Source organism: Notechis scutatus, chromosome Z (genome assembly GCF_049901735.1).
Source record: "Notechis scutatus isolate UNSWTSFEM ecotype Mainland chromosome Z, rNotScu1.2, whole genome shotgun sequence".
Classification (NCBI taxonomy): Eukaryota; Metazoa; Chordata; class Lepidosauria; order Squamata; family Elapidae; genus Notechis; species Notechis scutatus.
In genome coordinates this window covers 75031544-75057532 of record NC_142025.1, presented here as the reverse complement: position 1 = coordinate 75057532, position 25989 = coordinate 75031544, and the positions used below count along the sequence as shown (strand labels likewise).

Here is a 25989-nt window from a genome sequence, read left to right as displayed (position 1 = left end):
TATTTTACCACCCTCCCAAAATAAAAGCACTTACCAACAATTTTGACTTCAACAAAATCTGGAGTACTTGTGCCAAAATATCCTAAAAATCAGAAAAGTTAAAAAAAGTTAATAAATGCCTAATTCGTTCCCTAATTAATATACTTTATGGGTGATAGTGAAGAACATATACAACCAGTGCATTTAGTTTAAAGCTTTTACAACTTATAAGATCATGTGAACAAACTGCATTTAAACAGAAAAAAACTCAGCAGATTGGTTGAACGTAAGTAATATTAAGAAAAGTGAAATTGTGCTATATGATATTTAAAATTTTCTAGACTGAGAAAAAAAACCAAAGATTTTATGAAGGATACTAAAATTCTATTTTACTGTCACTGCCCAAACACCTTTATAATAATTTTTCTGGATGATAGTCATAATTAATGTTTTAAAACTAATATTCAATAATAAAGCCCCAAAATCTCTTTCACACTTAAATTTGAAAGCAAATTTAATGTATTGTTGTGATGGATGAAAAGACTGGAAGAAATATGGAACTTTTATTATTTTTTAAGATTACATCAGTGAGGCAAGATAGTACACAGAGATGAAAGAAATGTAATAGTAACAAAAGCAAAAAATGAATTCAGATATTGGGACTAGTTTGATTATTTTAAGATTTTGTTTCAGTTTATTTTTAAACTGAGATTATCTTTTTAAATCTTGGTTGATAGTGATGGATAAGTATTTTTGAATTAATGACTGAATAACTAAATTTGTTTAAGATAGGAGAAATATTGCACACCCTGTTAGAGTTAATATCAGTTATGTTATGTTTAACTTGGAGTAAGAAATTATTTGATACTATAGTTTTTGTATCTGTACTGAGGAGTCGGATGTCTTTTTAAAAAATTTATTACACTGCCACTTTTTATTTTTTCCTCATTTTTTTTTAACTTTTTCCTCTTTTCTTTCATCCCTTTTCTTTTGTATTTTTAAAAAAATTAATAAAGTTGTTTTAAAAAATTGAAAACTGCTAATTAAGTTTTGTGTTCATTACAATTCTAGACTTAAAGAAATAAATGGATGTAGTAAGTGGAACAATAAGTAATTATAATTATAATAACATGAAATGAAGCTTTACCATTTTTATTTGAGTACTGTCTGTGAGCTGCTGGACTGTGTAGGCATCTTCTGTGTTATATTGCAGCAGGATTGCCATCTGAAATGTAGATGCCTTAAAAAGGCAAGAAATAACTTTTAATTGAATGAATTTCCAAATTAACATGAAGAAATTTGTCAGAGCAAATAGAGCAATATAAAATCTTATCTTTCAGACCAAACAATTCTTTCTGTATTGTTTGCTATTTCATATAAGCTGAAAAATACCTATTAAACAGATTTTGAATAGACAAATCCTGCATGTACAGTGAATGTTTTGAGATTACACAACCAAGAAGAAAGCAAACATGAAAAGACTAAGATCTATGAGTGCTAAATACAGTGTTTTCAGAAAATATGTAGATACCCTTTACTTTTGTCAATTTTGTTATGCTACAGCCTGATTCTAGTTGAAGTTAATTTTTTTCTCATTTAATCTACACTCAGCACTCCATAATAACAAAGTGAAAACATAATTTTAGAATGTATCCATAAATGTATTAAAAAGAAAAAAACCCTGAAATTACTGCCTCAAATATTTTTAAGTATGATGTGACCAGTGGTGGGATGCAAAATTTTTTACTACTGGTTGTGTGGGCGTGACTGGGTGGTCCTGTGACTGTGTGGGCGTAGCCAACTCAACATCACTCACAGCAAGGTGGGGTGGCACCTTGCTAGGAGTGATGTCAAGTTGGCCACGCCTACTCAGTCACATGACTGATGCTGCAGAGACATGGCGATTTTCTACGGACCTTCCCCCACTCCATCTCCATCCTTGGGCTGACAAAATAAAAGCCCATCTAAAGAGTGCAAGGAGTGTGAAGGGAGGCAGGTACTGCGCCTCTGAGGAAAAGAGGAGGTGGCAAAGCCCTGGCTGTTCACCCAGGAGGGACATGCTTGTCGCCCTAGCTACTTTTGCTCTCGACTTCTTCCATGGGGGCTGGGGAGTGACAACGAACAATCAGCAAAGTCTTCCGAAGAGGGAGGCTTAGCGTGAATTAATGGGGGGAGCGTGGGGGGGGGGTGCTTTGTCATGCAGTGGGGATGAAACAACAACTGCTCAGTCTCTTGCCTACAAAAGCGAGGATGAGAGTCTTTCCAAGCAAGCCATAAGCAGCAGCAGAAAAGTCTAAAACTTGGGCACTCTTAAAGTCAATTTTGAAGAGCTGTAAGGCATTTTGTCAGATCGCCGCCAAACTCATCACTGGGAGAGGTTTAGCTCCTGAATACATGAGAAGACTTGGGCAAAGTTTTTCCAAATTTTGGCCAAGACTTCTCCTCCTCCTTGGCCTCAAACATACACACAGAACGAACATGCACACACCTCACAGTGCTGGAGGCATTTGCCCATACACCATCTCCTCGCAGAATGTCCCGGTGCCATGAGATGTGTATGTTTGCTCTGTGTGTATGTTTGAAGCTAAGATGGAGGAGACCATAATTTAGAATAAAATAGAATAACAGAGTTGGAAGGGACCTTGGAGGTCTTCTAGTTCAACTCCCTGCTTACACCACTTCAGACAAATGATTATCCAACATCTTTTTAAAAACTTCCAGTGTTGGAGCATTCACAACTTCTGGAGGCAAGTTGTTCCACTGATTAATTGTTCTAACTGTCAGGAAATTTCTCTTTAGTTCTAGGTTGCTTCTCTCCTTGATTAGTTTCCACCCATTGCTTCTTGTCCTGCCCTCAAGTGCTTTGGAGAATAGCTTGACTCCCTCTTCTTTGTGGCAGCCCCTGAGATATTGGAACACTGCTATCATGTCTCCCCTAATCCTTCTTTTCATTAAACTAGATGTTAGGCATCCAGAAAGTATCCATGATATCAATCACTCCAAGACATTTTCTCTTCAACTGTTTTATTTAGAAACAGATCTAGCATGTCAAAGGCAATTTCCCAAAGTGAAATTATTTTTGCGTGTTACACAGAATCCACCTTCTCTCCTCCCACTTCATAAATCACAAGAACCAATTAACTGCAACTGGAATTTCTTAATACGACATACAGAATAACCTTGAACTTTTCAACTCCTCCACCCCCCTTCCGTGAAATGTGACAGCTGAATTTTAAAGCTGACACACCCAGTTCCTGCAACCATTCTTCATATGTTTTAGCCTCCAGTCCCCTAATCATCTTTTTTGCTCTTCTCTGCACTCTTTCTAGAGTCTCAACATCTTTCTTACATCATGGTGACCAAAGCTGGATTAAGTGTGGCCTTACCAAGGCATTATAAAGTGGTATTAGTACTTCACATGATCTTGATTCTATCCCACTGTTACATAGCCTAGGACTGTGTTGGCTTTTTTGGCAGCTGCTGCACACTGCTGGCTCATATTTAAATGGTTGTTCACTAGGACTCCGAAATCCTTCTCAGTTACTACTATTGAGCAAGGTACCACATATACTGTATTTGTGCATTTGATTTTTCTTGCCTAAATGTAGAACTTTACTTTTTTCATAACTGAATTTCATTTTGTTAGATAGTGTCCAATGTTCAAGTCTGTCAGACGACTTGGCCGAACTAAGTTTTCCTGCCTCAGAAGCTGCTTGGAAGGTAGCCACCACAGCCTGTCCCTTTATGGTTCCCCTCCACTCCACTTGGCTTCAGCGTGCAGAGTGACTGGGACCGGGAGAGTCGAGTCCTTTCCCTTTGGCAGTGGCGGCCCCGCTGGGCTGACTTTGCACAGGGCCAGATGGCAGGCTGCATCTAAGTACCTTAAAGGGACAGGTAGGCCGTAGGAGCTGCCTTTCGAGCAGCTCTGCTGAGAAGGAAGCCAGAAAAGTTCAGCCAAGTCTTCTCCTTCTCAGGCATACACACAGAACGTGCACACATCTCACAGCGCCAGAGGGACTCGCTCACATGCTGTCTCCTCGCAGGAGATGGCCTCATGTGTGCACGCTGTATGTGTATGCCCGAGAAGGAGGAGAAAACTGGGCCAAACTTTTCAGCTTCCCTCTCTTCTGACACACACTGACCAGGCAAGTGTCCAGCATCGCATGGTGCAAGTATCCTCCCAGCCAGCACAGCTATGCAGATTCCTGGCCAGGGGGCAGAGCGTCCTCCTGGCCAGTGTGGCCATGCAACTTCTCAGCTGACATTCAGAGGCAAGCAGGAAGCTGCAGGAAACACAGGAACCTTCGGTAAGTGTAGGAAGCGCTGAGAACAGTGGAAAACTCCAGGAAGGGGCGGGAAGCGGCACTGGAAGCTGGGAATGGTGGAGGGGCAGCTAGCTAGCTGGGCCGCAAGCACATGCGATGGAGCTGCAGTACTGATGGTGAAGCAAGCCAAGCAAGCCCAGGGACAGTAGCGCAGCCCAGGGATGGCAAGCCCAGGGATAGCAGTGCAGCAGCCTAGGCTGGGCCAGGAGTTGGCACTTGAGCGAGGCTTGCTAAGGCGGCAGCAAGTAGGCTGGGTTGAGAATCGACTCAACTGGCTTGCCTGCATGCTCACTCACCCAGGGAGATCAGGAAGGCAGGTAGCAATGGCGGACGAAGGCAGGTTAGCAATGGCATGGCGGGTGAGATAAGTGACTGGGTGGGGCGGGGCACCAGCCAGAGATGGTATTTGCCGGTTCTCAGAACCAATCAAAATTTCTGCTACCGGTACGTCAGAACTGGTCTGAACCAGTTCAATACCACCTCTGGATGTGACGAGCTTGGCACACTTGGACTGGGGGATTTTCTTACATTCTTCCTTGCCAATTCTCTCAGACTGAATCAGGTTGGATATTGACTATTGGTGGACAGCCATTTTCAGGTCCCTCCAGAAATGTTCAATGGGGTTCAAATCAGGGGTCTGGCTGGGCTACTCTAGGGCATTCAGAGTTGTCCCTAAGCCACTCCTGTATTGCCTTGCCTGTGTTCTTAGGACTGTTGTAATGTTGGAAAGTGAACTTCAGCCCAGTCTGAGGTCCTGGACAAGTTTTCAAACTTGTGGAACAAGTTTTCATTGAAGATATACCTGTACTTTGCTCTATTCAGCTTTCCCTTAACCCTGACCAATCTTCCAGTCCTTGCTTCTGAAAAACAGCAGCACAGCATGATGCTACCATGTTGGGATGACTTTGGGCAGGTGAGTTGAGATATTGGGCAGGTGATGAGCAGTGCCTAGTTTCCTCCAGATATAACATTTAGAATTGAGACCAAACAGTTCAATCTCGATTTCATCAGATCAGAAAATCTTGTTCTTACAGTCTGAGAGTAGTTCAGGTGCTTTTTTGCAAATTCCAAGCAGGCTTTTATGTGTTTTGCACTGAGGAGAAAGTTCTGTGTAGTTACTCTGCCATAAAGTCCAGATCAGTGGAGAGCTGCAGTGAAGTTTTCTGGAACTCCCTTCTCCACACAGGATCTCTGGGAGCTTGTCAGAGTAATCATCAGGTTCTTGGTCACCTCTCTTATAAGGTCCTTCTCAGTTTGACCGGACAACCAGCTCTTGGAAGAGTCAAGGTTGTGCCAAACATCTTCCATCTGAGAATTATAGAGGCCACTATGCTCTTAAGAACCTTCAGCACAACAGAAATTTTGTTGTAATCTTCCCCAGATCTGTGCCTTGCAATAATCCTGCTTCTGAGCTTTGTAGGCAGTTCCTTTGACCTCATGGCTTTTGCTTTGCTACAGTATGCATTGTCAGCTTTGAGGCCTTCTAGGTGTGTGCCTTTCAAAATCATATCCAATCAATTTAATTTACCATAGGTCGACTCCAATCAAAGTGTAGAAACATATCAACAACAATCAAGAGATCTGGGAAGCACTGAGTTAAATTTAAAGGGTTGTTGCAAAGGGTCTGAATATGTATGCCAATGTGATATTTCAGTTTTTTCTTTTTAATAAATTTACAGACATTTCTAAAATTCTGTTTTCACATTATGGGGTACTGGGTGTAGATTAGTGGGCAGAAAAATTAATTTCAACAACTGTAGAATCAGGCTGCATAACAAAATTGATAAAAGTGAAGGGAGTCTGAATACTTTCTGAATGCACTGTATATGCCAACTACCCATTCAAGGGATTTTACCTGAATGGCTTATATACACAATTTAAGCATATATATTTGATTATATGATTACATTATTATGAATATTAATATTACTATATAGAAGCTGCATATTTTGTGTGCTTATTTAAACAAATATATTAGAGGAGGCAAATAACATACCGTATATACTCGAGTATAAGTCGACCCGAATATAAGCCGAGGCACCTAATTTTACACAAAAAAAAACTGGGAAAACTTATTGACTCGAGTATAAGCCGAGGGTGGGAAATGCAGCAGCTACTGGTAAATTTCAAAAATAAAAATAATTAATTTGGGAAACGATCTCACTATCATGAAAGGTTTAATTGATTCACTAACCCAAAAGAAGAAGATGATGATGACAGCGGGAGGCAGGAGTCACTCTCTTCCCCTCCCTCGAGGCCCCTGAGTCAGGAGTCACTACCGCCGGCGCGCCCCAGTCCGCGCCTGGCGGGAAGGGAAAGGCAAAGCGCTTTTGCCTTTCCCTTCCCGGCTGGGCTGTTGGGAGTCGCTGCCGCCGGAGGCGCGACTCCACACCATTTTTTTTCAGAGGGAATCTGACTCGAGTATAAGCCGAGGGGATTTTTTCAGCACAAAAATTGGGCTGAAAAACTAGGCTTATACTCGAGTATATACAGTATATGGACGGGGAGGAGGGGAGTTTTAGAATGTTAATATATAGCATAGGAATGTGTCTACATGGAAGCCATAACATTTATTCCATGTATTATGCCTTTCCCTCCTGCATTTTTCTAAAGTATTATTAAAAGACAGAAATATTAGCAAAATTACCAAATTCAAGATAACTTTTTAACCAAATAAAAAGTTTGGTTTGGCTTGAATAACTTTTTAACCAAACCACAGTGTACTTTACCTGTAGTGTATATCGGTTTTTGAAGCAATTGGTAACCAGTTCGCCTTTGGATAGCTGATACAACCATGTTAATTTTCTGCCACTGTGACGACTTGCATAGAAAGCAGTAAATCTCTGATGACTGCGCTCCAGCTGCATTTCAAATCAAATCAAACCAAACCATATCATATTTACATTTTCAGTCTTCAGCGCATTAGAGAAATGGAGTGAGTAATTGTTGATGTCATTCAACCAGGTTTGTCAAAATATTTTGGTGCCAGTTACTCTACCTGAATATGAACTGGCTATAAAAACACTCAAGCTGGGTATGTACTCTTTTAAGGAGAAACCATGCTATTTACAATAGATTGTACTTTTAATTCCTAAACAAAAACCAGCACTTTGACAGATTTTTTTCCTTCATTCATTGATAATCATACAATCCATTATTGAATCTAGCAAACTCCAGTGTGGCATAATACTAGTTGACATAGATGACAATAAATAGACTGTCATCAGCAAAGTATATAAAAAGTATTAAATGTAACATGAAAATGGGTGTTTCATTCTCAAAAAGCCAGCAATATTGAATGAAGGCCTTAATTGTGTAGCAACTAGACAATTATCATGGGAGCTATAGTATTTATTGGATTTATAATCCAATATAAAAAGTACAAGTTCCATAAATAAGATTTCCAATCAGCAACTAAAACCAGAAGAAAAAAGCTGCACCTCACCTTGTTCCATATTTCCTAAACCTTAGCAGAAGATCACCATCTTGACCACTTTCCAGAAGCTTTTAAGAGGAGACAAGCTATTCCATAAAGTTAGTTCAACTGCAAAGGCAGCTTATTTTTGGACCCATAACCTGCTAGCCTATTCTGGGAGGGAGATCTTCAGCATATTTATCAATCATGTGTATAGGTATATTGTATTAGGATATGTTGACTCTCCAGCTTTTAGGACTGATCAATATATTGCTTCATAGAACTATTCTTGAAACCACACAATCAGCTTAGGCAAGTAGAAAGTACACCTGGAGAATGTCCAAATCATTTCTTTGACTTAACATCAAATAAAGAACACATACAAAAAGTAATCAGTATCATTGGTTTGCTGTGAAAGATAGATTTTTGGGTGACAATGGGTACAAGCAGAAAGAGATTGATAAGACATAATTGGATAATCAGGTATGATTGTTTCAAAGAGACTGCTATCTTATTATGGGCTAATCTACCATTAAAGACCAGCAACAATAAGGGGCAGAATGATCTAAAATGTACTGACTAGAAAAAAAATCCAGAAATGGATAGCTCTCAGAAGTCTTTCTGCACTTGCTCTCAGATCTTATCTGATCCAAAGATATTGGATTCAAAGCATACATATACATAGGATCACAATAGTAAAATATAATTTTAGGATTGCAACAGAAGAACTGTATAAAAGTTATGAAAACTTTGAAGTGAATAAAACTCAAAATACTCATTCCTTTTTAACAAAAAAGGATCCCACCTCTCTCTCTCTTAAAAAAAAAAGACTATAAAGTGTTATGCTGACATCTATTGACAAAATCAATAAATCCTTCAAATAAATCCAACCTACAGTTTACAGGCTATTATGTGATGAGATGGGACTATATAGAGCTCACTGTACTAAAAATACATATGAATGTGTCATAAATTTAAAAAAAATTAAAATAACTTTAAAACATTGCTAGATTTAATGCCTCATCATTCTAATCTGCCACCAGCCTTCCAGAATATTACAATCTCCCTATATCTTACAATATAGACTTAGAAACTAAGATGACCTTACCTCTGATGGGAGAGCAAATGCACAAGACATTTGAAAGGGCCAAGATCCAGAGCTTAGTACTTGTATGCTGAAGTCCACTAGTATAAAAATATGAACAATTAAGTCAATAATTTTATTTCAGTCACTGACCAACAAAACAGATTAATAAACAATTCTTTAGTGAGGAAAAGATATGCTATGCAAAAATGTTATGCAAAAATTAAGAAAAATAAGGAGAGTTTTTTGTTTTCAGAGTTATCATAAAATATATTGGAGAAAACTGCATAGAAATTATTTCAAACACAATAATTGAAGTAAATTACAAATATCATTCAATCAATTAAAATATTAACTGCACAATTCCAATGCATCCTATATTTAAGCTACACATTGATGCTTGCATTGATAAACCTCAGAATTCTAGATCTACAGGCAAAATTGAGAAGAAAAAAGCAACAGAAACAGTGACTTTGGGACAATTGCTATGAAAACTGAACATGTAAAGGTAGTCCTCGACTTACAATAGTTCATTTAGTGACTGTTCAAAGTTACAACTGCATTGGAAAAAGTGATTTATGACTGTTTTTCATTACCACCTTTGTAGGAGCCTCATGATTATGTGATCAAAATTCAGATATTTGGCAACTGATTCATATTTATGACTGTTGCAGCATCCCAGAGTCATGTGATCACTTTTTGCAATCTTCTGACAAGCAGTCAATGGATAAGCCAGATTATCTTAACAACCAGGTTGTTAATTTATCAACTGCAGTGATTTATTTAATAACTATGGTAGCAAATATTATAAAATGGGGCAAGACTCATTTAACAAATTCTCACTTAACAACATAAATTTTAGGTTCAATTGTGGTCATAAATCGAGGACTATCTGGATATCTACACTGTACACAATTCTTAGGCAAGTGAATATTTAGACCATATCATCATTTTTATGTATATTTTCCACCTCTAAGCTGTATAAATGTGAATGCTTATTGGATATAAGCATATCAGGTGATGTATATTTGTGTAATGTGGGAGGGTGTGGCCTAAGGATATCAATACCCTATATCAAGGTGTGCGTAATTATTAGGTAGCTTCTTTTTCTCAGGCAAAATGGACAAAAAAGAAATTCACTAACTCTGAAAAGTCAAAAATGCAGCACTCTTGAAATTGCTGATATTGGGGCGTAGTCACAGAATCATCAAACATTTTGTTGAAAATAGTCAACAGGATCACAAGAAACATGTTGAAAAAAAAGGCACACATTAACTACCAAAGATTTGAAAAGAATCAAATATGAAGCTACCAGGAACCTATAATCCTCCAATGCTGCCATATTCCAGAACTGCAACCTACCTGGAGTGCCCAGAAGTACAAGATATTTAGTGCTCAGAAACATGGCCAAGGTAAGGAAGGCTGAAACCCGATCACCACTGAATAAGACACATAAGTTGAAATGACAAGACTGGGCCAAGAAATATCTGAAGACAGATTTTTCAAAGGTTTTATGGACTGATGAGGTGAGAGTGATCAGATGTATGGGCCCGTGGCTGAATCAGTAATGGATACAGAGTTCCAGTTAAACTCAGTTGCCAGCAAGGTGGAGATGGTATGGGCTAGTATTATTAAAGATAAACTAGCTGGCCCTTTTCAGGTTGTATCAATTCCCAAACCTACTGCCAGTTTTTGGAATATACTTTCTTTAAGCAGTGGTACAGGAAATCTTTCAAGAAGACCATAACGTTTATGCTTCGCATGCATTGAAGTACTGAGGTCAGGAAAGGCCTTAAAAATGAAAGAACCATGACATGGCCCTCTTCCTCACCTGACCTATTGAGAACTTGTGGGCCCTTCTTAAATGGGAATTTTACAGTGACAACTCTTTGAACAGTGTCTGGGAAGCTGTGGTTGCTGCTGCACAAAAAATTGATCATTAAGATAAAAAACTGACAGACTCCATGAATGGAAAGCTTATGACTGTTATTGAAAAGAAGGGTGTCTATATTGGTTTTTTTTTGTTTTGAAATGTCAAAAATGTTTATTTGTAAATTTTGAGTTGTTTATTATTCTCCCTTTAACAGATAAAAACGAACGAATAAGATGGGGAGATTTTCGTTTTTCATTTAGTTGCATAATACATCTACACACTAATAGTTGCCCAATAATTATGCACACATATTCTCCTAAGAAAGCCAAAATCTCACTTTTACTTTCTTAAATATTCAGGATTGAGGTTCATTAACATGTTGGATTGACCAAGTGCATTATACACTGCTCACAAAAATAACGGGAACACTTAAACACAATGTAACTCCAAGTCAATCACACTTGTATGAAATCAAACTGTCCACTTAGGTAGCAACACTGATTGACAATCAATTTCACATGCTGTTGTGAAAATGGAATAGACAACAGGTAGAAAGCATAGGCAGTTAACAAGACATCCCCAATAAAGGAGTGGTTCTACAGGTGGTGACCACAGACCACTTCTCAGTTCCTATGCTTTCTGGCTGATGGTTTGGTCACTTTTGAATGCTGGCGGTGCTTTCACTCTAGTGGTAGCATGAGACGGAGTCTATAACCCACATAAGTGGCTCAGGTAGTGCAGCTCATCCAGGATGGCACATCAATGCGAGCTGTGGCAAGAAGGTTTGCTGTGTCTATCAGTGTAGTGTCCAGAGCATGGAGGCACTACCAGGAGACATGGAGGAGGCCGGAGGAGGGTAACAACCCAGCATCAGGACTGCTACCTCCGCCTTTGTGCAAGGAAGGACAGGAGGAGCACTGCCAGAGCCCTGCAAAATGACCTCCAGTGGGCCCCATATGTGCATGTGGCTGCTCAAACGGTCAGAAACAGACTTAATGAGGGTGGTATGAGGGCCCAACGTCCAAAGATGGGGGTTGTGCTTATAGCCCAACACCATGCAGGACATTTGGCATTTGCCAGAGAACACCAAGATTGGCAAATTCGCCCTGTGCTCTTAACAGATGAAAGCAGGTTCACATTGAGCATATACGACAGACGTGACAGGGTCTGGAGACACTGTGGAGAACGTTCTGCTGCCTGCAACATCCTCCAGCATGACCGGTTTGGCAGTAAGTGGGTCAGTTATGGTGTGGGGTGGCATTTCTTTAAGGGGCCACAGAGGTGTCCATGTGCTCGTCAGAGGTAGCCTGATTGCCATTAGGTACCGAGCTGGCATCCTCAGACCCCTTGTGAGACCATATGCTGGTGCGGTTGGCCCTGGGTTCCTCCGAATGCAAGACCTCATGTGGCTGGAGTGTGTTAGCAGTTGGATCAGCCTGTAGTTTTTTTTTCCAGTTTAATTTTGAGTGTAACTCCATATCCAGACCTCCACGGGTTGCTAAATTTGATTTCCATTGATAATTTTTGTGTGATTTTGTTGTCAGCACATTCAACTATATAATGAATAAAGTATTTAATAAGAATATTTCATTCATTCACATCTAGGATGTCTTATTTTTGTGTTCCCTTTATTTTTTTGAGCAGTGTAGTTGTTCAATAATAAAATTAATCCTCAAAATTACAACTTGCCTAATAATTGTGCATATAGTTCTAAAAGCTGAGCTTGGCTGGAGAGAGTTATTATCCTTTTTGTTGGCATTTGCTAGATATCTGAGATTTCCTAACTGGAGGCCAGGTGTAAAACAATTTAGAATTAATTGACTTCTAAGTTAAAATTCAATCCTAAGTATCAGAACAGTGCTGCACATAAAAGTCCATATTTGGATTTTAATCTCTCCCCACAGCCCAAACTTTTTTGTTTTTCTCTGCAGTATAATTATTGACAAGACAATTTCCAAAAAATTAAGTTAGGATCTCTTGTAGTTCAAAGTTCACCTAAAGTTACATAACATCTTGTTTTATAGAATGAAAATTTGCGATCCTTTTTTTTATCCTTTTCACTGCTTGCGGTATTAGCTCTCTCCTGGAACCTTTCTTAGATTGACCCATTTTTAACAAATTTTCTTTCCCCATGCCCACTTTGTTCCCTTCTTATTTTGTTTTTGGAGAGAAAGATAGAATTTTAAATTCATTTATATAATTTACGTCCAATATCAGGTTGATTTGTAAGGAATAGAAAAAGAAAACTTCTTTCATTAACATACTATTTACTTTCATCAATCTATAAAAATGTATATTAATTAAAATTTTAAAATTACATTAATTACATTAAAATACATTTTAACTTTGCTTACAATCCAATGGCTCTGAATTGGATAGGTGCTTTTTGAACTGCTCATTCAGGTCTTTGCTTACACCTATATCTTGGAACATCCTTTGAAGTTTGGATGTGTACTCAAAGCCACAAGCTTGCTGTAATGAATCACAGAACAATTATGAAATTACACATTTTGAGATAAAATAATGCACATTCTACAGAAAGAACTGTCAGTAAGTCCTCTAATACAATGTAACCATTGTAATACTTAATTAGAGCTTCAGTATCAAAATAAACAAATTGAATTTTCTAGCAATTTTATTATTTTTAGCATCTGAGTGCAGAAAATTTCCAGCCTTGATCTGCACACTGTCAGATTTTAATTTATCATTTAATTTTTACCATGGTATACAAATTCTTTTACTGCAGCTTGCAATTCCTTATAAAACGGTCCACTTTAACTTACTATAATTATTGGATTATTTAAAATAATAGATTTATGGAGGAATTACAACCAAAGCTCCATAAAAACAATTATTTTAAATCACCTGTTCACTTGTGGTAATTTAAAACCTCACTAAAAACAAAAAAGGTAATCAAATGGTTGTTGTTTACTCTCTCTTTCATAAGCATGTAAACATATGCACTCTTAAATTGTGTGCATGAGAGGCCAACACACATTTGGAAAAAAGGTTTTAGAATCAATGCTCAAAAATGTTTTAAAGTTCTGCTTAAGAGATTTTTGAGAACTGATGATAGTCCCAAACTGATTTAAATAGATTAATATTCATGTTCCATATATAGCTGCTCTGAATAAAAAACAAAACAGAACAAAAACCTAGATTCTCAAATTCTGGTGTAATAATTTGATTACATGATTTCATGTGAACAAATAACTATTTCTGTACAGTGCAAAACTATCCAGCTTTCCAACATACCATTAAAAATCCAAATATATCAAGATAAAAAATTATTTAGCCTACCATAGGAATACTTGAAAATACTTGAAAATAAATGTTTATTATGAACAATAATAAACAATTTTGAATCAATTTCTTGTATTGGGATATAGATTAAACATGAAAAACTATTCTATATAGGTAATCCTTGAGTTATTAAATGGAGCCTGCCAATTACATTTGTAATCCAATGAATAATGTTAAATGAACATGAAAATTCCCTGTCGTTGCATATCCATTCGCTAATCAAATGCGTGGATCTTAAGTGCACAAGGTATCTTAAGGTGGGAAAGAGCGGCGGGGGGGCTAGTATTTCCAAACACCCAAGGCTGCCCCTAACCCACTGATATATCTCATGGTTCCCCCGCCCCAAATCCTGGCCAACCGGGTCCACTTACCTTTTGAAGATATCGATGAGCTGTCTGCTTTCCAGCTTCTCTGCCATGGTTTCACTTTGAGAAAAGGCTTGCTGAAGCCTAGAGGGTGACTGTGTCCCTCTATGCTCCAATCGTCTTTGCAAAAAACCCTTGCTGCCAAAAATGCAGTCGCACCAAAAACGGAGCCCAGGAGGAATGCAGCAGGGGCTGTTTTTGGTTTTGCAAAGACTAGGCTCCAATCAACTTTGCAAAAAGCCCTTGAAGATGAAAACGGAGTCCGGGAGTGACAAGGCAGCAGTTCCATTTTCAGTAGCAAGGGCTTTTTGCAAAGATGATCGGAACCTTGCAAAAAGCCCTTGCCACCAAAAACGGAGCTACTGCTGTGTCCCTCCTAAGCTCTGTTTTTGGTGCAGCTCCATTTCCAGTGGCAAGGGCTTTTTGCAAAGACAATAGGAGCCTAGAGAGAGATTACATCTCCTTAAGCTCTGATCGCCTTTGCAAAAAACCCTTGCCGCCATAAACAGAGCCCGGGAGGGACCAGTCTGTCCTCCCCGGGCTCTGTTCTTGCTGGCAAAGGCATTTTGCAAAGATGACCGGAGCCTACAGAGATGCAATTTCTCTGTAGGTTTTGATAAGCCTTTGCAAAAAGCCCTTGTCAGCAAGAACAGAGCCCGGGAGGGACGCACCGGCCTCTCCCATTCTTGCCGGCAAAGGCTTTTTGCAAAGATAACCAGAGTCTACAGGGACGCAATCTCTCACCCCTGCAAGGAAATGGCAAACGGAGGGAAGGCCTGAAGCTTTCCCTCTGTTTGCAAAGCCTTTTGCTGCATTTCATCCAGACCTCAATCTGAAGAGAAAAGGGGCCTAAAGTAGTAAGAGATCATGCAAGATCAATAGCATGAGATCTCACACTATTGATCTTGCACTACTTTAGGCCTCTGTTCTCTGCGAAGGCACCAAACGCCTGAAGCAGGCAAAGAAACCAAAAGCTTGCTAGATCTTCGCAAGGTGAGTCTCCCCAGGCCCTGTGCCTGTGGAGACCCAGTAGGGGGAGGGGGATAATAAGCAGGGCGAATGTTTCAGTGCCTCTGTGGTCATTCCTAAGGGTGAATGACTTGTTATGGTGCTGCAACATTCGTAACTTTGGGACAGTGTTTAAGTACTTGGGAGGGTTATGTTGTAACTTCGAATGGTCATTAAGTGAACTGTTGTATCTCGAGGATTACCTGTAATAAACAAAAGAAAATCATTTTAAATATGATATTCATTTAATTACCATATTTATTTAGATATTTTCAATCAATACATATATGTTTTTATACTTTATGAGTATCATCATACAGTGAAGTTATGCAAATATAAGCAATAAAAGATACATAAGAGAAACACACCTTCAATTTGGAGATCATACTTGCTTCAGCATCATCACTAGCACTATTCTGGTGTACTAGCCTCTTTGCCAGCATTTTGGCATAGAATTTTTGAAACACATCTTTGTCTTCAATATATTTGAAGACCACCATCTAGAAGAAGCATGGATTTTTAGAATTTATTTTTAGAACAAGAAACAAGGAGGATTCATGGCGTATTATATTATCCTATTTAGTCCACTTCCAATTATCATTGTAAATCAATTTCCAAAATTATACATAATTATGTATACATAATTATACATAAACTTACCACTTGGTTAAGTGTGTCTTCAAGTTCAGCCTCCTCTGGATTCTTTGAGCTGCAATCAAAAGGGCATTAAAATTGTTATGATCCAGCAAGCCCATTATTTCAACTTCATATCTACTATAACAGCCATTTTGTAAATAAATAAGACCTCCATTGCATTATTTTATAAGAGCAAATTTTTCCAGAATTAAATTTGTGGTCACCAACAAAATGTTTTCTTACTTTGATTTAAAAACAGAAAAAGTCATTGCACTCCTTTGATTCTTAATAAATTGCGCTCAAGCCCAAAAATATAAAAATATTTTAGTTTGCCAGTTAGAGGAAATGGTTAAGGTACTGGTTAGAAACCAGGAGATTGTGGATTCTACTTTCTTCTTAAGAATGAAAGCTGGCTGGGTGACTTGGGACCTGTTACTCTCTTGGTGTTGTGGGGAAAACAGGAGAAGAAAGGAGTATTATGCATGTTTGCTGCCCTGAGTCATTTGTAAAGTAATAAAGCAAAATGAAAATTTAATAAACAAATAAAACAATTTTACAATGGTTTATCACCACAGAACAGGGAACTACATTCCATTGATTTATCTATTTACTTCTTTTTTATTTAAAAAATAATTCCTGAATAGAATACAGCTTAATTCAATAAGAATAGTATCACATTAAACATAGCAGTGTAATACAACAAAATCCCTGGTTAAAGAAGCTCTCAGTTTTTAATAACTGAAAGCTAATAATCCTGCCACTAATCTAGCAGGAATTCCTATTTCTCAGTATTTCTTCTGTAGTGCAACATCCTATTTAATTTACTGCATGGAGAATCTCTGGCAAATGGGCAAGTAAACAAGGATGAACATAATACAACATGATGCAGGTCCTGTGCTATATAACATTTTACTAAACAAGGACTGAACTTGGCTAAAGAACAGGCTCGCAGGCAATGCAATTAATCTAGTCTGTGAAATTTTACAATAGCTGTAGCTTCCAGGGCAACTTAAAAAAAAACCAAGTGATAATGTTTAAAAATGAGATATCAGTGAAATGGGAATAATCTAGAAAATCAGAGGATACAGCTTCTTCCAAAATATGTACCTTTTCTTTAGCAGAGAATCACAATACCGTGCCAGCAACTCGGGAGATTTACTAGATGATTGTGCCATTTTTGTTACTGCATTATTATTTATGAAGCGACCACAAGCCTGTGAAATATGTAAGTGAAATGTTCAGACATTTCCAAAATCAGTCACTTGCTAGTTATAAATACACTACTAAAACATATTACCTTGTCTAGAGCTGCAACAAAGCCGGCATCATTGTTGAAAGCTGACATCACTAGTGCATTGTATTTCTTGTGAACATCCAACACTGTTTGTACATACATTTTTGGATCCTAAAAATTAAAAAGAAAGCAGTGATAAACTCTCCTAAAGTCCTTCAACTGCATACTTTGGAGAAATCTTTTCATATTTATCTATTTAAATTGATTTGTAAATTGACTTGATTGCATTTAACATTTTACATAGTCATATAACTACTGAAACCCAGTACCAGTGTATTTCTTTTAACAAAAAGCTTTTGATTATAGTACCACAAAGGTAACCTGTTCTTAATGGGTATACTCCTTCCACAAAATCTTGCCCAGACGTTTTATTATATCAAAATAAATAATACCAGTTTGTCCATTTCTAATAATTCATTTCAGCAGTTCTCAAATTGTGGTGTAAAATTCCTGAAATTCTGAGGTTCCACAAAGTCAAATATTTATTTTAAAATTTCTTAGTTTTAAATTTCAAAATAGAAATAGACGTAATCCAAATAAGACACTTTGAGATCTTTAATCCCGTTAAGAGTGTAAAGGGTCCTGGTACTGAAATGTTTCAGAACCACTGATTTATTACAAACACACAGTATTTGTATTTGTTTATACAACTTAGAAGGAATCATATAGGCCAACCTTCACCCATTGTATGAACCCAAATTTAATCTGTCAGATGAATATTCTTCCTGTTCACTAAGGGTGACATATTTGATAAACTGGCATAACTAGTTCTGTCATAAAACTGTATAATAAGAAAATGCTTTAATCCTTAATCCCCCCATGCTTTCATTCTGTTGGTATTTAATGACTGATAAATTGTTAAAAATGTATAAAGAAATTCAAATATGTGCTGAAAACACAATGATAAAGATGGCACTTTTTATAATTTCTGGTGAATTTTTTATTAATTTATTCAGCGTTCATTATTTTTATAAATAACAAGGTAGCAAATATACTCCTTCTTCCTATTTTCCTCACAAAAACAACCCTGTGAGGTGAGCTGGGTTGAGAGTGACTGGTTTAAAGTCACCTAGCTGCCTTTAATGCCAAAGAGGGGACTAGAGCTCATAACTCTTCTACTTTCTAGTCTGGTGCTTTAATCACTAGACCAAACTGGATCTCAACTGATTTGTCATAAAGCAAATAAATATTGGGACCAGATTTTCATTTTAATCCAGAAAACTCTTAAAATAAATATATATTTTTCTTTTGGGTCTGATGGACAAAGAACTTGAAAGAAAATCTGAAATTTTATAATTATATATGTTAACTGCAGCAAAAAGTTTGTATGACCAGAGACAGAAAGACATATCAATTCCCATAATGGAAGATGTTAAAGGTAATAGAGTTGGTGGAGCTGGCAGAACTGTCTTAATTAAAAAGAATTTAATTTGTTTCCACTGTCTTAATTAAAAAGAATTTAATTTGTTTCCACTTGAAAAATCATTTCTGAACTTTGTGCTCGAAATGGGGAAAAAATGAAACCCACAAGCAAAGTTAATGGGAAAGCCAGCAGGAAGGTTGCAAGTTGCTCAAGTAAATCTCCCGTAACCAGCAGCATCCACTCTATGTCTTAGTTTGCTTATACTATGCTAGACCACCGCATGTCCTCCTTCACCTGGTAGCAGCTACTGCAAATCTGTATTTTTTCTGCACCAGAACCTTGCAATCTTTTCCATCCCATAGCAGTCACCTGCTATGCTCATACTGCACAAGACTATCTTGCACTTTCTCCTGCCCCACAGCAGTCATCTCCAGCCTGACCCTTATATATCTTACTCTGCATTCCCTGCACTTGTGCCATGCAGTGCCAGAACTTGTACACTCTCCCCTGCCCTACAGCAGCCACTCCAAGTTTCATTGCACTAGTGTGTGCTTTCACACTCACTGCAGCAATCACCTCAAGCCTTCCTGTTTGCATTGAACTGGACCCTTTCATATACTTCCCTGCCCCATAAGCATCTCTATAGTCTTGCTGCATTGGATCCTTGTGCATCCTCTCCTATCCTGCAGCAGTTACTTATCTACTAGCTGGCCTGTGCATGAGTTATCTAGTAGTTACAACTTCCTACCAACTTCCCCACTGACTATGATTGTTGAAATTGGCAGAAAGTTATAAGATTTAATGACCTTCACTTAACAACAGTGACTGGGACTGCAGGAATTGCCATTTCTAAATGATGTGGTCACATAATGTTGCACTTTATGACATCACTTCTATAGACAAATTCCAGTCCTGATTATTATCATTAACCAAGCACTACATGTATGCAGTTACCACAATTACAGCTAGTAGAACCTGATTTGTAAACCACTGAAATTTTTCCCATAACTGCTTCAATCTGTTTTGAACTGTTCTTAAAACATGATGTATAGAACATAACACTAGTTCATTAATTGCAACATTTTTCTTTAAGTCTTACAATTATTATATTTGTTGCTATTATGGCTTGAGAAATTACACTGCTCAAAAAAATAAAGGGAACAAAAAAAAGGCATCCTAGATCTGAATGAATGAAATATTCTTATTAAATACTTTGTTCGTTACATAGTTGAACGTGCTGACAACAAAATCACACAAAAAATATCAATGGAAATCAAATTTAGCAACCCACGGAGGTCTGGATTTGGAGTTACACTCAAAATTAAAGTGGAAAAAAACACTACAGGCTGATCCAACTTTGATGTAATGTCCTTAAAACAAGTCAAAATGAGGCTCAGCAGTGTGTGTGGCCTCCATGTGCCTGTATGACTTCCCTACAATGCCTGGGCATGCTCCTGATGAGGCGGCGGATGGTCTCCTGGGGGAATCTTCTCCCACACCTGGACTAAAGCATCCCCCAACTCCTGGACAGTCTATGGTGCAACGTGGCGTTGGTGGATGGAGCGAGACATGATGTCCAAGATGTGCTCAATTGGATTCAGGTTTGGGAATGGGCAGGCCAGTCCACAGCATCAATGCCTTCGTCTTGCAGGAACTGCTGACACACTCCAGCCACATGAGGTCTAGCATTGTCTTGCATTAGGAGGAACCCAGGGCAAACCGCACCAGCATATGGTCTCAACAAGGGGTCTGGGGATCTCATCACGGTACCTAATGGCAGTCAGGCTACCTCTGGCGAGCACATGGAGACCTGTGCGGCCCCTTAAAGAAATGCCACCCCACACCATTACTGACCCACTGCCAAACCGGTCATGCTGGAAGATGTTGCAGGCAGCAGAACGTTCTCCACAGTGTCATCAGACCCTGTCACGTCTGTCACATATGATCAGTGTGAACCTGTTTTTATCTGTGAAGAGCACAGGGCGCCAGTGGCGAATTTGCCAATCTTGGTGTTCTCTGGCAAATGCCAAACGTCCTGCACGGTGTTGGGCTGTAAGCACAACCCCCACCTGTGGATGTCGGGCCCTCATACCACCCTCATGGAGTCTGATTCTGACCGTTTGAGCAGCCACTTGCACATTTGTGGCCCACTGGAGGTCATTTTGCAGGCCTCTGGCAGGGCTCCTCCTGTCCCTCCTTGCACAAAGGCGGACGTAGCGGTCGTGATGCTGGGTTGTTGCCCTCCTATGGCCTCCTCCACGTCTCCTGATGTACTGGACTGTCTCCTGGTAGCGGCTCCATGCTCTGAACACTACGCTGACAGACACAGCAAACCTTCTTGCCACAGCTCGCATTGATGTGCCATCCTGGATGAGCTGCACTATCTGAGCCACTTGTGTGTGTTGTAGACTCCGTCTCATGCTACCACTAGAGTGAAAGCACCGCTAGCATTCAAAAGTGACCAAACCATCAGCCAGAAAGCATGAGAAGTGGTCTGTGGTCACCACCTGCAGAACCACTCCTTTATTGGGGATGTCTTGTTAACTGCCTATGCTTTCCACCTGTTGTCTATTCCATTTGCACAACAGCATGTGAAATTGATTGTCAATCAGTGTTGCTACCTAAGTGGACAGTTTGATTTCACAGAAGTGTGATTGACTTGAGTTACATTGTGTTGTTTAAGTGTTCCCTTTATTTTTTTGAGCAGTGTATTTCCAAGCGATTGAAACTCATTACCTTTTTCACAGAGTAAATTTAAAAGAAACATGTATGTGTAATCTTTAAATATGGACTCCTCCTTCTTTTATTGCTGCCACAGTAATAGCTTCATTGTAACCTGTACGGACCCATTCAGAAAATACCAACATTGGAAGATACTTCCATCATCAGAAAAAGCTGGTCTACATTTGATATATTGGCAAAGACCACGGACTAGAATTCTAGCCATGTGCCTGTTTTCTAATAAAAATGCTACATTTATATCATTTTAAGATTTTCCATTTTTTCTCATTGAAGAAAACTATTTATTTATTCTATTATTTAATCTTCCAAGTGAAAAAAGAATATAGTTTATTGCTAATGTAACATATGCTCTTAAAAAATCAAAAATATACTTAAAAAATCAAAAATATACTTTTCAATTGAAACATACAATGATTTCACATTCCATCTTCCAAGACCTGTTACATTACTGCAAACTTTTTAGTAATTCTTACCTTGCTGTCTTCAGAGATTATCAAGGACCCCACAATTCAGTCCTGAGCTACAAATATTCTTTCCTATTGGTAATTATTATTGTCCTGCCTCAATAAATGAATGTAGTTGAAAGCTCCTTTCAAGTTTTTTGAAAGCAAAACTTTTGAATCACACAAAGAACAGAATAAAATTACTGAAATAGTTTGAACATGCTTGTTTAAATAAATGTTCACATTAACAGATTTTTCATACCAGAGCATTGACTACCTGATAGAAGACTGTAAGTAGCAAAATGGTACAATCGATTCTGAATGAAGAATGATTCATTCTTTCCTGCTACATGTAGTCTTAAAATATCATGATGTATATACATGACCCCCTCGCTGAAATCTCGAGTTAATGAATGTGACATGAATCTAAGAGATGTGATCAATCTAATACTCACATTTAATGCAGCTTCTCCACATTTTTCAATGGCAGCTAAACCCTGATTATGAATGTGAGTTTCCAAAAGTTTTTTCAGTTCTCCAAGGCCATCCTGAATTCGAGACACAAGATTATACATGCGTCCTAAATCTGGGAGAAAAAAGGAAGCAAGATTTATTTGAATTTGAATTTGCATTAATATTTTTATGTCACCATCTCATCCAAGAATTAGGAACAGATTAAGATCTGAAAATATACTAAAATAATCAACTAACTAATCATCTAAAACAATGCATCTAAGTTTCAGAGAGCAAAATGCCAGGGAAAACATCTTCATTTAAATGTTAAACTGTATTTTATAATCTATGACATAAACATAAGAGATAATTATTTACAAATCATACCAAGAATGTAAGTCATGTGAAAACAAGCTCAACCTTCATTTCATAATTTATCAAAAGGAACTATCTATCAGTTAAATATGGGAAAGCTTACCTTCATTTTTGTCAGCATCCAATAGGTTTTGAAATTCTGTATGAAAGATCTCTAAGTGTTTTTCAATTAGTACTTGTTCACATTTCCGTGCTAGTTCATCTTGTGTGCTCTCATGTAGGTAAACCTGAACCCTACGCTGTTCCTCCAAAAGACGAGCCTCTGCCTGTAAAATAAATACATGTTGTCTAAATTCGAAAATCATTAAGACACAGAAATATATACCATAAATACCTGAAGAGTAATTACATCATATCTCTGTAATTTTGTTTCTATTATTTTTATCCAGAAATAAATTAGGAAGGAAGAATATTCAATTATTTAACCTGTTTATTTTATCATTTTCTGATTTACTGAGATTTTGAAACAATGTTGAATATTTCAAGATTCCATATTTATCTATTATTGTTTTTCATTCTTGAAATAGCTGTAATACGTTTCCAAATGTTTTCCTTGTTTGCAGTAAAGAATTATTTCAGTTCCTTTATTTATGAATACCTCCATATTGGATCTAAATCCCATAGCTTTAGTTAAACAAGGCTAAGAAAAAACACACTTATACTCAGTATATGTGTGTTTAGCTTTGAAGCTAGTTGCTACTTTCAGTTCAACAACTACCAGGCAAAACAGGTGCCTTAAATTCCTACTTCAAATATAGTACCAATTATTTTTAGATCCAGGAACTTGCAATATAACTATAGTACCTTTTTCATGTATTCTGTAACTGGGTTTTGTTGCAAAAATTCAGTGCTTTCTCTTGTATAGAATCTTTCTGTGTCAGCAAGAAACTGAGATTCAAAGGACTCTTTATATACAGTCAATGTAGGCCCCTTAGCAAAAGTATCATCTTCATTCAGTCCCAGCTCCACTAAAAGCACACAAATTTTTTAAAAAAGGCACAAAATTAATTTTAAAGTTTACCTAAATAGCACAGATTTCATTAGCAGATTTAATGAAATTTTACCTCATTTAAAAGTATTCAACTTTTAATAAAACATTTAATAAAAGTTAAATAGGATAGAAAAGGACAATTTACATGCAGGCTATAAATTATAATAAAATATCTAAGATATTATTTAAATGCACAATTGTATATTTTTTTTAAAATAAATTAAATTTGAACCCCTGCAGAGAAGGCTGCAAGAACAAAGAAATGTCTTTCTTCCTGAAATCAAAATAAAAGTGTGTTTATTATTTCAAGAACTACAGTCTAATCTCTTGTGTATCTACTTAGAAATGAGTTCCAGACATGATTTATTCATAATAAGGGTGTTTTTATCAAAGGAATCATTAGGATGAAATATATTTAATTTCAAATGCCTTTGAAGTTTATTAACTTCATTATACTGGATCTAAATCTACAGTTAACAAAAGAAAATATAACAGGAAACTGTGAAAAGTGATACCAGTCAATTCAATACTTTGAAAAACATGTGACTCTCACTACATAGCATACAGTTTTCCACAAACCTTCAACCAAAGATAGGCAGTTCTCATCCTCAATTTTCATCTTCTCAATTACTTACCAGTTGTTATATTCTGTTTAGTTTTTCATGTTTACAAAATCAAGAAAGAAGAAAAAAAACATGATTTTCCTACTTGCTTAAAGAGAATCAGAATCAGAAATTGTGTACTAGCTGTTTGGAACTGTCTGGTTTTATTGATTCAGATAATTCAAGGTTTGTATTGGTCTAAACCTACTCTATGTTTGTCATGGAAAATTGGGATACTTGAATGGAAAGCCAGGGTTTAGCACCTTCAAATTGGGCACTGGGTTCACCAACTTCCTCTCTTAAACACTTTAGGAAGCTGTTAATATTGACATTCTAAATGTTAAGAATCTTCTGAAAGGCCACCTTAATCAAGTTGGGGGGAAATCTCTTTCAACCCTGGATGAAAGAATATCTATATAAATATGATTGAAAAGAAAAGCCTTAATTTTTGAAAAACATCAAAAAGCATACTTAGATGTTGATTTTGGAAAGTTAAAGAACAAGGTAAACATAAAAGAATTAAAACATCCCTGTGAGATGTTTAAAATACTTTGATCATATGTTCATGAGGATGCTTTAAAGGTCGTAAGTGTGAAAAATAGTGATAAGTCATAGTGCCATTGTAACTTTGAATGGTCACTAAATGAACTGTTATAAGTTGAAGACTACCTGTAGTATTTGACCCCAGAAGAAAGTAAGGATGTTTGGGAACTGTGTACTCAGAAATCACTAACAAGACTATCTAATGCTATCTGAGGATACAGAACAACACATTTTGTTGAATGAAGCTGATTTAAATGTGAGTTTGGATTCTTTAAGAAGTGATAAGGAAAAAGATGGTGTAGATCTGAAAATGGATTTAATCTCCCTGTGGCCCCACAGGTCAGATCTAAGCACCCCTCGGGCCGGATCTGGCCCGCGGGCCTTGAGTTTGACACCCTTAGTATAGGTGAAACTAATGGAATTCTTAAGAGGAGACAAATAAAAAACAATAAAAAAATTCCACTTGTGGGATATTATATGACAGGATTAAAGTAAGAAAAGTAAACAGAAGGAGCTCAAAGTGGACATCTGATCAGGGTTAATATACATGTTGTAGATATGGAATAAAATACAAATATTATATATTTCAAATTCCTTTACATAGAAACAAGAAGGGGCCGAATATAAACCAAACTTTAATCTTTATAATGGGATAAAAATAAAACAAAAAAATACCAACAATCATTAATATTATTTTTACCATAAGATTGCACAACTCCACTGATCAGTCTTGTATTGATAGTTTCACCATTTCTTTCTTTTTCAATCAGCTTCAACACAGCATTTGTTACCTTTGAAAATATGAATTGGACAAATATACAAATTAATAATTCACATAATATAATGGATTTTAATATAGCAAATAGGACTCTTCGGGTCCCTGGGTGGCATGCAGTGCCCCAAACCCTCAGATATGATCCCTACACCCTAACCCTTCCAAACATCGCACCAAAATATTATGTTTAACAAAATGGAAGAAAATTAATATATCGATGTAGTAACGTTATATAAAATACAGGGGAAGAATAATTTGAACTTTTTAAAAATTATTCAGATAAATAAATAAAATTTACTTTTGGTCCTCGCCCCATTTATTTTTTGAAGTACATGTCATTCAAAATCCCATGCAGATTTTTAGGCCTCTATTAATGCTATATTAATGAGCTAATTCAAATGTTTTAACTAAGGCTTATTA

The 25989-nt window shown here is 37.3% G+C and overlaps 1 protein-coding gene across 3 annotated transcripts in view; it reads right to left on the bottom strand.

The window, feature by feature from the left end:
• CUL1 (cullin 1) overlaps nucleotides 1–25989 on the bottom strand; it is a 70936-nt gene that overhangs the window by 6180 nt on the left and 38767 nt on the right. For all 3 annotated transcript variants that reach the window (XM_026681927.2, XM_026681926.2, XM_087947028.1), the window contains exons 6-18: nucleotides 25495–25585; nucleotides 23463–23626; nucleotides 22762–22924; nucleotides 22286–22416; nucleotides 17286–17393; nucleotides 17096–17202; nucleotides 16013–16061; nucleotides 15721–15852; nucleotides 13031–13148; nucleotides 8828–8904; nucleotides 7034–7165; nucleotides 1127–1219; nucleotides 35–82 (exon numbers count right to left, since the gene is read on the bottom strand). In XM_026681927.2, the coding sequence (XP_026537712.1) occupies nucleotides 35–82; nucleotides 1127–1219; nucleotides 7034–7165; nucleotides 8828–8904; nucleotides 13031–13148; nucleotides 15721–15852; nucleotides 16013–16061; nucleotides 17096–17202; nucleotides 17286–17393; nucleotides 22286–22416; nucleotides 22762–22924; nucleotides 23463–23626; nucleotides 25495–25585 (1413 nt within the window). The remainder of the gene's footprint in view (nucleotides 1–34; nucleotides 83–1126; nucleotides 1220–7033; nucleotides 7166–8827; nucleotides 8905–13030; nucleotides 13149–15720; nucleotides 15853–16012; nucleotides 16062–17095; nucleotides 17203–17285; nucleotides 17394–22285; nucleotides 22417–22761; nucleotides 22925–23462; nucleotides 23627–25494; nucleotides 25586–25989) is intronic.